Source organism: Ranitomeya variabilis, chromosome 8 (genome assembly GCF_051348905.1).
Source record: "Ranitomeya variabilis isolate aRanVar5 chromosome 8, aRanVar5.hap1, whole genome shotgun sequence".
Taxonomy (NCBI): Eukaryota; Metazoa; Chordata; class Amphibia; order Anura; family Dendrobatidae; genus Ranitomeya; species Ranitomeya variabilis.
The window spans coordinates 144,293,764-144,307,070 of NC_135239.1; the positions used below are offsets into that span (position 1 = coordinate 144,293,764).

Here is a 13,307-nt window from a genome sequence, read left to right on the forward strand (position 1 = left end):
GGTGAAGGGGTTAATAGAGCGGAGTTCAATTAGTGAGGTAATTCATTCTGTGAAGAAACAGGTGTTAATTATGGCCCATATTTAAAGGAGGAGGGCACTAAATGTTGTACCTGCTGGTTTTAGCCCTAAGGCACCTTTCAAACATCTGTGTCTCCAGTACATGTAGTGACAGTTTTCACACGTGCCAGAGACACATACACACGTAGACCCATTCAAATTAATGGATCTGTGCACGTCAGTGTGTTTCCACGGACCGTGTGTCCATGGGCAAAACACACTGACATGTCTATTTTTTGCCATCAGCACGGACGGCAAGACGTCACGCACACGTGCACATGGAGAACACACATATTGATGTCCTCCGTGTGACACGGACGGCCGCTGGGGAAGAAGTGCAAGAGTAAGCGCTGTTCCCCGGTGGCTGGTGCTGAAGCCGGCTGTCATCATTCTCCCCTGATCGGCCAGCGAGCACAGGAGAATGATGACCATTATATTAAAGTCCGAATGACAGCAAGTGGTGGCTTTTGGGACTGTTACCCCATCATCCGACACCTGCTGCCGCTAATAACAGTGACAGTAGGTGCGGATGATTAGGGTATTCCACAGCCGCCAGCTGCAATAGTTCAGAAACAAATTAATGAAAAACCTGACGTGGGTTCCCCCATATTTTATTGAACCAACCAGAAAAAACTCACAGCTGGGGCTGCAACCCCCAGCTGTCAGCTTCTGCAAGGTTGGTTATCAAGAATAGAGGGGTCCCCATGCTGTTTTTTAAATTATTTAAATAAATAATTTTAAAAAACGGAGCGGGGCCCCCCATTTTTGACAACCAGCCTTGCTAAAGCTCACAGCTGGGGGCTGCTATTCTCAGACTGGTAAGGGGCCATTGATATAGGCCCCCAGCCTAAAAACAGCAACTCGCAGCTGCCCAGAAAAGGCGCATCTATTATTGTTCTCTTGTGTCTACAAGACTAGGGAGCTCCATGCCACACAGATATAAAAGCAGCTATCAGAATATAGTTCAATGATTAACAGAAAAGCGAAGTCTGTAAATTAATTTCAGTTTGTACTGTAAATATTCAAGTTTCTAAATGAAAACGCAGACACCGCTATTTTTTTGAACAGCCTATTTTTTTTCTTCATTTTCAGTTTAAAAATTGATATTTTGTTCATATTTTAATTTGGAATTGAATGTGTCACATGGAAATAAATGTTATAATGAGTATTGAGCTTTTTCTCCGTTGTTTTAAACACGCTGCCATTATTTTGCATATAGTAGAAAATGGAAACGTTTAACAATAGGACAGCATTAAACTGTAGTGATCGAAGCAAGCTTTGGCCACTGCAGCTACAGGTAGATGCCACTATGTAACACAGCCAGTATCTGCCGCATATGAAATATCCAAATTTTTAATTACTCTCCAAAAAAGATAAATTCAATTTATATGTTTAATCATTTTAAATCCCTACACTATTATTTTATTAACAAATTACACATTTGTAAAATAGTAAGTTTGCAGAGTAAAAAAAAAAAAAAATCACAAGATACACATATAAAATATTAAAAATATATATTTTATTAAGACAATGTTTTTCTTCCCATGTCAGAGTTGTAATGTTAAGTATTTAAACATCATCTTCACTTCATTGGCTTTTTAGAGCCATAACTCGAAATGTCATGGCGGCCAGTTTCTCATAAACAAGGAACATAAGTGCAGCTGTTAAGACAGTCTGAAGAAGTTTTGCTTCTAGACCTTTGTAAAGACCCACAAATCCTAAACGCCTAGAAAGACACAAGCATATAGAATACATATGAATAACAAACCAAACTTTGCAGTGAATTAAATAACAAAAAATACTCTATATTACTAGGGTAGGCAATTAGTTTTCCGGAGGGGCCACATGAGAGACCGTGACTGTTGTGGAGGATCGAACTAATGGGATGAAATTAATTCTGCTAAATATTATTAAAATTTTAGATGAATTATATCACTTAAGATTTAATATAATTAAGTATGTTGACTCTCTATTACTGCGAACACGTTATAATAGGGCTTATTGTAACATGTATTCTTATTATTAGCAGCTAGTCAAAATCAAATAAGTTACTGTTTTTATACATTTTTATAAAAAGCAGTAAATCATATAGCTCCTTCAGCTTTTTTACCTTGATCAACAGCTCCCCCGACAGAGTAAGATACCACCACAGCCTCTAACAGAACGATGGCCTCCACACAGTACGATGTCCCCAAATATCTCCCATAAACAAAGCATGATCCCCCCACAGCCCCCCCACACAATGCGATGGACCTCACAGCCCTCCAATACACAATGGTTCCCCAAAAAGTCCCTACACATGATGCCCCCATGACTCCATAAACCGTTTGAAGGCCTTCATAGCCCCCCCACAAACATTTTACTTTAAATTACCAGTGTAACCTTGAATTGTTGCTCCAGTCTGTGCTGTGTGTAGACTAGTGACGTCATTGTGCCTTCTGTGTTGAGGCTCACTTGCACAGACTGAATGGCCCCACCATTCAATTCAACTGTATCTGGATTCTAAAGTTGTAGATACTTTTGAAATTGAGAAACTAGGCTACCCTAACTCACTATATAACACAAGAGAACGGAGTAATAAAATCCCACAACTCATATTAATAAAATAGTATAACTTTTATTTAGACCAATAACAAATTATGTCACAATAAAAAACAGGCACATAGCCAAAAAATAGGGTGTAGAGGAAGCTAATGATATGCATGAGGAATAAGAGGAGACAATCAAGAGTTAACACCCTGGGTTTTGCTGGAGAGATGTTTGCTAATCACATTAAGGACTTGTGAACAAATCCCACAGTCCCAGATAACTCACTAAGGTGTCAATGACACTGTAAGGTCGGATATCACAGTGCAATAAGTATAAGCACAAACGCTGACAAAGATCAGGCAGCTTACCCATATAAGTGGATGGTTCCCTCGGATTCCACAGGCAGCCCCCTGACGCACGTTTTGCGGTCTGCTTTTTCAAAAGGGGTATGTCTATTGGTCGCTCGTATGGATTTAAATGGGGAAAGAACCGGAAGTGTGTTTAACACGTCGGCGCATGCGCGCTTGAGACCCAGCTCCTATCTCCCTAGGAGCCGTCATTGCTGTGTGCGCATAGGGCGGAAGTCCGCCTATTGACGTCACATTATATGCGCCCACAGATACGTCAGATAGCCCCACAGGAGAAAGGAGGTAAGGATCCGAAACGCGCATGCGCGCAACCGGTAGCCATCTTGCCGGAGACCATACTAAACGCCACCCAATGCTCTAGAGGTCTTATAGAACTATTGATGGGATTGGATGAGACCAAACTTAATGAGATTGAGAAGGAGATTGATAACCTACAAACACTAATCAAAGAAGATTTGACACCAGAGGCCCTTGTGAAATTAAATGGTGATCTAGATAAAGATTTCACTAAATGGGAACAAGAAATAGGTGCTGTCAAGACTAAAAAACTACAAAGGGACAACACCGATTATCAAGACAATAAAGTCTATCGGTGGAGAAATCATTCCAAAAAGGTACGCCCTCCATCACAATCTAGATCTGGTTCCATCACATCCCTGACCTCGGTTGAAGAATCGAGTGTGGCATCTGATCAATCAAGATCTACTGACAGAGCAACAAATAGAAAAATACAACCTGGAAGAGCAGTAAAAGGACAGTATAATTATAAAAGAAAATTTACATCTCCAATGAAATATGATTGTAAAGCGAAAAACTCTAACTTAGAGGTAATCAACCTATCCTCCCACTCCCTTTCCACAACACAAATTGAGTTGTTAAAACTGGGTTTGAATTTTGTTCCTTGCAATAATTTAGATTTTTTTACAGTCTTAAAAGATGTACATCTCTTTTGTCGTAAGCTGTTATTAAGGAAATTCTACAGCAAAAAAGAGCCAGATCAATGCCCACTTACGGATGTGGAACGTGAAGCATTAAATGCATTGGAAGATCTATTGAGGGAACAAGAGCCTGAACTTTTAGGTAATTTCCCTACATCGGTTGTGCCAAGATCTCTCACATTCCCTCCCCTGTCCCTTTGTCCTCAGGTAGAGATCTTCTGTAGACTTGTCACAGAGGATCTCAAGAAAATACCAAAATATATATGTAATCTTACAGGTATACAGAGGAAGGCCTTGAGGGATTTACAATCCTTAGACTCAGTGGTATATAAACCGGCGGACAAGGGAGGGAATGTGGTCATCTGGCCAACCGATAAATATGAAAAAGAGGCGTTCCGTCAACTCAGAAACAAAACCACATACCAGATACCACATACCAGATACTGACGAGTAATCTGTCATGATTCCCCAATGGCATGGGAACATCAGAAACACAAAATAACAGACTAGCCCTCGGGTGATGGAAACTCAAGCTGACCGTGACCTAAATCTACCACACAACTAACAGTAGCCAGGAAGCATTCCTACGGCTGCCTAGATGCCATGCGCCAGCCGGAGAACTAACTACGCCTGGAAGAGGAAGGAACAGACCTGGCTTACCTCTAGTGAAATTCCCCAAAGATGATAGTAGCCCCCACATATATTAGCGGTGAGTTCAGAGGAAAAGACATACACAGTATGAAGGTAGATTTAGCAAAGCGAGGTCCACTTACTAGATAGAGGAAGGATACAAAAGAGGACTTCACGGTCAGCTGAAAAACCCTTTCAAAAACCCATCCTGAAATTACTTTAAGACTCCTGTGTCAACTCATGACACAGGAGTGGCAATTTCAGTCCACAAGAGCTTCCAGTAACAGAAAATGACAAACTGTAAACTGGACAAAAAATACAAAACAAAAAGGACAAGAGTCCACTTAGCTGATCAGCAGACTGGTAGCAGGAACATGCAACTGAAAGACTCAGGTTACAATGATGACCGGCAAGGAAGTGACTGGAGAGCAAGGCTAAATAGGGAACTCCCAAAACTGATGGAAGCAGGTGAGCTGAGGCAGAAAAGACACACAAGTCTCCAGTACAACCAGCCACCACTAGGGGAGCCCAAAAAGCGGATCACAACAGTACCCCCCCCTTAAGGAGGGGGCACCGAACCCTCACAAGAACCGCCAGGGCGACCTGGATGAGCCCTATGAAAGGCACGAACCAAATCCGAGGCATGAACATCAGAGGCAGTTACCCAAGAATTATCTTCCTGACCATAGCCCTTCCATTTAACCAGATACTGGAGTCTCCGCCTGGAAATACGGGAGTCCAAGATCTTCTCTATAACGTACTCCAATTCACCCTCAACCAGCACAGGAGCAGGAGGCTCAGCAGAAGGAACCACCGGCACCTCGTATCTCCGCAACAACGACCGATGGAACACATTATGGATAGCGAAAGATGCCGGGAGGTCCAAACGAAAGGAAACAGGGTTAATAATCTCCAAAATCCTATAGGGACCGATGAACCGAGGCTTAAATTTAGGAGAAGAAACTCTCATTGGGACAAAACGGGAAGACAACCACACCAAGTCCCCAACACGAAGGCGAGGACCAACCCGACGCTGGCGGTTAGCAAACCGCTGAGTCCTCTCCTGGGACAAATTCAAATTGTCCACCACTTGTTCCCAAATCCGATACAACCGATCCACCACAGCATCTACTCCAGGACAATCCGAAGACTCCGCCTGACCAGAAGAAAAACGGGGATGAAACCCCGAATTGCAAAAGAAAGGGGAAACCAAAGTGGCCGAACTAGCCCGATTATTAAGAGCAAACTCCGCCAACGGCAAAAAGGCAACCCAATCATCCTGATCCGCAGACACAAAACACCTCAAATACGTCTCCAAAGTCTGATTAGTTTGCTCTGTCTGGCCATTAGTCTGAGGATGGAAGGCAGACGAAAAAGACAAATCAATGCCCAACCTGGCACAGAATGCCCGCCAAAATCTAGAAACGAACTGGGTACCCCGATCAGAAACGATATTTTCAGGAATACCATGCAAGCGAACCACATTTTGAAAAAACAAAGGAACCAACTCAGACGAGGAAGGCAACTTCGGCAATGGCACCAAATGAACCATCTTAGAAAAACGGTCACACACCACCCAGATAACAGACATCCTCTGAGAGACAGGAAGATCAGAAATAAAGTCCATCGAGATGTGCGTCCAAGGCCTCTTCGGAATAGGCAAGGGCAACAACAACCCGCTAGCCCTAGAACAACAAGGCTTGGCCCGAGCACACACATCACAAGACTGCACAAAAACACGCACATCTCGAGACAGAGATGGCCACCAGAAGGATCTAGCCACCAAATCCCTGGTACCAAAAATTCCAGGATGACCCGCCAGTGTAGAAGAATGAACCTCCGAGATGACTCTACTGGTCCAATCATCAGGAACAAACAATCTACCAGGTGGGCAGCGATCAGGTCTATCCGCCTGAAACTCTTGCAAAGCACGTCGCAGATCTGGGGAAATAGCGGATAATATCACCCCATCCTTAAGGATACCTGTAGGTTCCGAATCACCAGGGGAATCAGGCTCAAAACTCCTAGAAAGGGCATCTGCCTTCACTTTCTTAGAACCTGGTAGATATGAGACCACAAAATTAAACCGAGAGAAAAACAACGACCAGCGCGCCTGTCTAGGATTCAGGCGCCTGGCAGACTCAAGATAAATCAGATTCTTGTGATCAGTCAAAACCACCACCTGATGTCTGGCACCCTCAAGCCAATGACGCCACTCCTCAAATGCCCACTTCATGGCCAAAAGCTCCCGATTACCGACATCATAATTTCTTTCGGCGTCAGAAAATTTTCGAGAAAAGAACGCACAAGGTCTCATCACTGAGCAATCGGAACTTTTCTGCGACAAAACCGCCCCCGCTCCGATCTCGGAAGCATCGAACTCAACCTGAAAGGGGAGAGAGACATCAGGCTGGCGCAACACAGGGGCAGACGAAAAGCGGCGCTTAAGTTCCCGAAAGGCCTCCACAGCGGCAGAGGACCAATTGGCAACATCAGCACCCTTCTTAGTCAAATCCGTAAGAGGCTTAGCAACACCAGAAAAACCAGTTATAAATCGACGATAAAAATTAGCAAAGCCCAAGAACTTCTGAAGACCCTTTAGAGAAGTAGGCTGCGTCCAGTCACAAATAGCCCGAACCTTGACAGGGTCCATCTCAACAGAAGAAGGGGAAAAAATGTACCCTAAAAAGGAAATCTTTTGAACCCCAAAAACACACTTAGAACCCTTTACACACAGAGAATTCTCCCGCAAGACCTGAAAAACCCTCCTGACCTGCTGAACATGAGACTCCCAGTCCTCAGAAAAAATCAAAATATCGTCCAAATACACAATCATAAATTTATCCAGATATTCACGGAAAATATCATGCATAAAGGACTGAAAAACTGAAGGTGCATTAGAAAGGCCGAAAGGCATTACTAAATACTCAAAGTGGCCCTCAGGCGTATTAAATGCGGTTTTCCACTCATCCCCTTGCTTAATTCGCACCAAATTATACGCCCCACGGAGATCAATCTTGGAGAACCACTTAGCCCCCCTTATGCGAGCAAACAAATCAGTAAGCAGCGGCAACGGATACTGATATTTGACAGTAATTTTATTCAGGAGTCGATAATCAATACAAGGCCTCAGCGAGCCATCCTTTTTAGAGACAAAGAAAAACCCAGCTCCTAAAGGTGATGAAGAAGGACGAATATGTCCCTTTTCCAGGGACTCCTTAACATACTCTCGCATGGCAGCATGCTCAGGTACAGATAGGTTAAACAAACGACCCTTTGGAAATTTACTGCCTGGAATCAGATCTATGGCGCAATCACACTCTCTGTGGGGAGGGAGAGAACCAATTTTAGGCTCTTCAAAAATATCCCCAAAATCCGACAAAAATGCCGGAACCTCAGAGGGAATAGATGACGAGATAGAAACCAAAGGTATGTCCCCATGAGCCCCCCGACATCCCCAGCTTAACACAGACATAGTTTTCCAGTCCAGTACTGGGTTATGAGATTGCAACCATCGTAATCCAAGCACTAACACATCATGTAAATTATGCAACACGAGGAAGCGAATCATCTCCTGATGGTCTGGAGTCATACGCATAGTCACTTGCGTCCAGAACTGTGGTCTATTACAAGCCAGAGGTGTAGAATCAATACCCTTCAGAGGTATAGGAACTTCCAGAGGCTCCAAATCAAACCCACAGCGCCTGGCGAAGGACCAATCCATGAGACTCAGAGCGGCGCCAGAGTCCACATAGGCATCCACGGTAATAACTGATAATGAACAAATCAGAGTCACAGACAGAAGAAATTTAGACTGTAAAGTGCCAATAGAAACAGACTTGTCAACCTTCCTAGTACGTTTAGAGCATGCTGATATAACATGTGCGGAATCACCACAGTAGAAGCACAAGCCATTTTTGCGCCTATAATTCTGCAGCTCGCTTCTTGACAGAATTCTGTCACATTGCATTTTCTCTGGCGTCCCTTCAGAAGATACCGCCAAATGGTGCACGGGTTTGCGCTCCCGCAAACGCCGATCAATCTGAATCGCCATTGTGATGGACTCATTCAGACCTGTGGGCGTAGGAAACCCCACCATGACATCCTTAACGGCATCAGAAAGGCCTTCTCTGAAAATTGCCGCTAGGGCACACTCATTCCACTGAGTAAGCACAGACCATTTACGAAATTTTTGGCAGTATATCTCAGCTTCATCTTGCCCTTGAGACAGGGCTATTAAAGCTTTTTCAGCTTGAATCTCCAAATTAGGTTCCTCATACAGCAACCCTAAAGCCAGAAAAAAAGCATCCACATTGAGCAACGCAGGATCCCCTGGTGTCAATGAAAATGCCCAATTTTGAGGGTCACCTCGCAGCAAAGAAATCACAATCTTAACCTGCTGAACAGGATCTCCAGAGGAGTGAGGTCTGAGAGAAAGGAATAATTTACAATTACATTTGAAATTCTGAAACCGAGATCTATCTCCGGAAAATACCTCTGGTGTAGGAATCTTAGGTTCAGAAATAGGGGTACGTATAACATAATCTTGTAAATTCTGAACCTTCGTAGCAAGATTATTTAAACCTGCAGCCAAACTCTGAGAGTCCATCCTTAAACCGGAGAGATCAGAGCCATTCAAGGATTAGAAGGAGAGAAAGGCAAGGCTGTAAATAGAGCAGAAATACAACTGAGCCAACTAAGTAGCAAACATGTGAGGAAAAAAAAAAAAAAAAAAAATCTACAGACTTCTTTTACTCTCCTTTCTTCTGCCAATTACTTTAACAGTGGCCGGTCATACTGTCATGATTCCCCAATGGCATGGGAACATCAGAAACACAAAATAACAGACTAGCCCTCGGGTGATGGAAACTCAAGCTGACCGTGACCTAAATCTACCACACAACTAACAGTAGCCAGGAAGCATTCCTACGGCTGCCTAGATGCCATGCGCCAGCCGGAGAACTAACTACGCCTGGAAGAGGAAGGAACAGACCTGGCTTACCTCTAGTGAAATTCCCCAAAGATGATAGTAGCCCCCACATATATTAGCGGTGAGTTCAGAGGAAAAGACATACACAGTATGAAGGTAGATTTAGCAAAGCGAGGTCCACTTACTAGATAGAGGAAGGATACAAAAGAGGACTTCACGGTCAGCTGAAAAACCCTTTCAAAAACCCATCCTGAAATTACTTTAAGACTCCTGTGTCAACTCATGACACAGGAGTGGCAATTTCAGTCCACAAGAGCTTCCAGTAACAGAAAATGACAAACTGTAAACTGGACAAAAAATACAAAACAAAAAGGACAAGAGTCCACTTAGCTGATCAGCAGACTGGTAGCAGGAACATGCAACTGAAAGACTCAGGTTACAATGATGACCGGCAAGGAAGTGACTGGAGAGCAAGGCTAAATAGGGAACTCCCAAAACTGATGGAAGCAGGTGAGCTGAGGCAGAAAAGACACACAAGTCTCCAGTACCACCAGCCACCACTAGGGGAGCCCAAAAAGCGGATCACAACAGTAATCCCCTACAGGGTTTCACTAGGGATTTAGAATCCATCTTATCATATGCAAATGAGTCAGGGCTGATCCCAAAAAAAGTCCTGGATGGTCTTCTACCCAAATTTCCAAAAATCGCTACTTTCTACCTATTGCCCAAACTGCACAAAGATGCTGTTAATCCCCCTGGCAGACCTATAGTCTCTGGCATAGGGGGGTTCAGTGACAATGTATGTAAGTTTATTGATTTTTATCTCAAACCACTTGTGGAAACACTCCCCTCTTATGTCAGGGACACTACTGATGTACTTACAAGGGTTGATGGCCTGTCTCTCGAGGCGGGCATGCTCTTGGTTACTATCGACATAGAATCGCTTTACACTTCAATCAGACATTGTGATGGTCTGATGGCGGCACGCTTCTTCCTCGAGACGGCCAACTGGGATGGACATTTTTCTGAGTTTGTTTTGGAATTGTTAGAATTTGTGTTGACGCACAATTTTTTTGTATTTAAAGATAAATTTTATTTACAAACACAGGGTACTGCCATGGGGGCGGCATGCGCTCCGTCCTATGCCAATCTTTTTTTGGGCTACTGGGAACGTACTATCTTCCAGGGGGACGGAGCGCATGCCACGGACCAAGTGGTGGGCTGGTTTCGGTACATCGATGATGTGCTTATGATCTGGAACGGTGACGAGGCCAGCCTAACCAAATTTATGCAGTACCTCAACACAAATTGTTTTAATTTGAAATTCACATATGTGTGGGATTATAGTCGGATTAATTTTTTGGATATCACTCTTTGTGTTGCCGAGGATGGATCTATTGAGACGGATCTCTATCGGAAAGAGACAGCAGTCAATTCATTACTGCATGCCTCCTCGGCACACAATTATTCAACGATTAAGGCCATCCCAGTTGGCCAGTTCTTGAGGAACAGGCGTGTCTGCTCATCAGAGGCCCGCTTTGAGGGGCAGTCCATGACCCTTACTAACAGGTTTAAAGCCAGGGGGTACAGTAATCGGTGCATTAGGGCTGGGTATAAACGAGCTAAACAGACTCGTAGGGAGGACCTATTACATAGTTACATAGTTATTAAGGTTGAAGGAAGACTAAGTCCATCTAGTTCAACCCATAGCCTAACCTAACATGCCCTAACATGTTGATCCAGAGGAAGGCAAAAAAAACCATGTGGCAAAGAGTAACTCCACCATGGGGAAAAAAATTCCTTCCCGACTCCACATACGGCAATCAGACTAGTTCCCTGGATCAACGCCTTATCAAGGAATCTAGTGTATATACCCTGTAACATTATACTTTTCCAGAAAGGCATCCAGTCCCCTCTTAAATTTAATTAATGAATCACTCATTACAACATCATACGGCAGAGAGTTCCATAATCTCACTGCTCTTACAGTAAAGAATCCGCGTCTGTTATTATGCTTAAACCTTCTTTCCTCCAGACGTAGAGGATGCCCCCTTGTCACTGTCTCATGTCTATGATTAAAAAGATCATCAGAAAGGTCTTTGTACTGTCCCCTCATATATTTATACATTAAAATAAGATCACCCCTTAGTCTTCGTTTTTCCAAACTAAATAGCCCCAAGTGTAATAACCTATCTTGGTATTGCCGACCCCCCAGTCCTCTAATAACCTTGGTCGCTCTTCTCTGCACCCGCTCCAGTTCAGCTATGTCTTTCTTATACACCGGAGACCAGAACTGTGCACAGTATTCTAAGTGTGGTCGAACTAGTGACTTGTATAGAGGTAAAATTATGTTCTCCTCATGAGCATCTATGCCTCTTTTAATACATCCCATTATTTTATTTGCCTTTGTAGCAGCTGCCTGACACTGGCCACTGAATATGAGTTTGTAATCCACCCATACACCCAGGTCTTTTTCATTGACGGTTTTGCCCAGAGTTTTAGAATTAAGCACATAGTTATACATCTTATTACTTCTACCCAAGTGCATGACCTTACATTTATCCCCATTAAAGCTCATTTGCCATTTATCAGCCCAAGCTTCTAGTTTACATAAATCATCCTGTAATATAAAATTGTCCTCCCCTGTATTGATTACCCTGCAGAGTTTAGTGTCATCTGCAAATATTGACATTCTACTCTGAATGCCCCCTACAAGGTCATTAATAAATATGTTAAAAAGAAGAGGGCCCAATACTGACCCCTGTGGTACCCCACTGCTAACCGCGACCCAGTCCGAGTGTGCTCCATTAATAACCACCCTTTGTTCCCTATCCCTGAGCCAGCTCTCAACCCACTTACACATATTTTCCCCTATCCCCATTACTCTCATTTTATTTAACAACCTTTTGTGTGGCACCGTATCAAAAGCTTTGGAAAAGTCCATATACACTACGTCCACTGGGTTCCCTTGGTCCAGTCCGGAACTTACCTCTTCATAGAAGCTGATCAAATTAGTCTGACATGAACGGTCCCTAGTAAACCCGTGCTGATACTGGGTCATGAGGTTATTCCTCTTCAGATACTCCAGCATAGCATCCCTTAGAATGCCCTCCAGGATTTTACCCACAGTAGAGGTTAAGCTTACTGGCCTATAATTACCGAGTTCAGTTTTTGCCCCTTTTTTGAATATTGGCACCACATTTGCTATACGCCAGTCCTGTGGTACAGACCCTGTTATTATGGAGTCTTTAAAGATTAAAAATAATGGTCTATCAATGACTGTACTTAGTTCCTGCAGTACTCGGGGGTGTATCCCATCCGGGCCCGGAGATTTGTCAATTTTAGTGATTTTTAGACGCCGCCGTACTTCCTGCTGGGTTAAGCAGGTGACATTTAATGGGGAATTTTTATCACCAGTCATTTTGTCTGCCATGGGATTTTCTTTTGTAAATACTGATGAAAAAAAGTCATTTAGCATATTGGCTTTTTCCTCATCCTCATCCACCATTTCACCCAGACTATTTTTAAGGGGGCCAACACTGTCATTTTTTTAGTTTCTTACTATTTATATAGTTAAAGAATATTTTGGGATTATTTTTACTCTCTCTGGCAATGAGTCTCTCTGTCTCAATCTTTGCTGCCTTGATTTGCTTTTTACAGAATTTATTTAATTTTCTGTATTTATTTAATGCCTCCTCACTACCTACTTCCTTTAATTCTCTAAATGCTTTCTTTTTGTCCCTTATTGCGCCCCTTACAGCTCTATTTAGCCATATTGGTTTCCTCCTATTTCTAGTATGTTTATTCCCATACGGTATATACTGTGCACAGGTCCTATCCAGGATGCTAATAAAC

At 43.2% G+C, this 13,307-nt stretch overlaps 1 protein-coding gene across 1 annotated transcript in view; it reads right to left on the minus strand.

Annotated features, from left to right (window-relative positions):
* Positions 1-1,391: 1,391 nt before the first annotated feature.
* SLC25A17 (solute carrier family 25 member 17) overlaps positions 1,392-13,307 on the minus strand; it is a 156,309-nt gene continuing 144,393 nt past the window's right edge. The window contains exon 9 of the mRNA XM_077277738.1: positions 1,392-1,783. Within this exon, the coding sequence (XP_077133853.1) occupies positions 1,645-1,783 (139 nt within the window). The 3' untranslated portion in view covers positions 1,392-1,644. The remainder of the gene's footprint in view (positions 1,784-13,307) is intronic.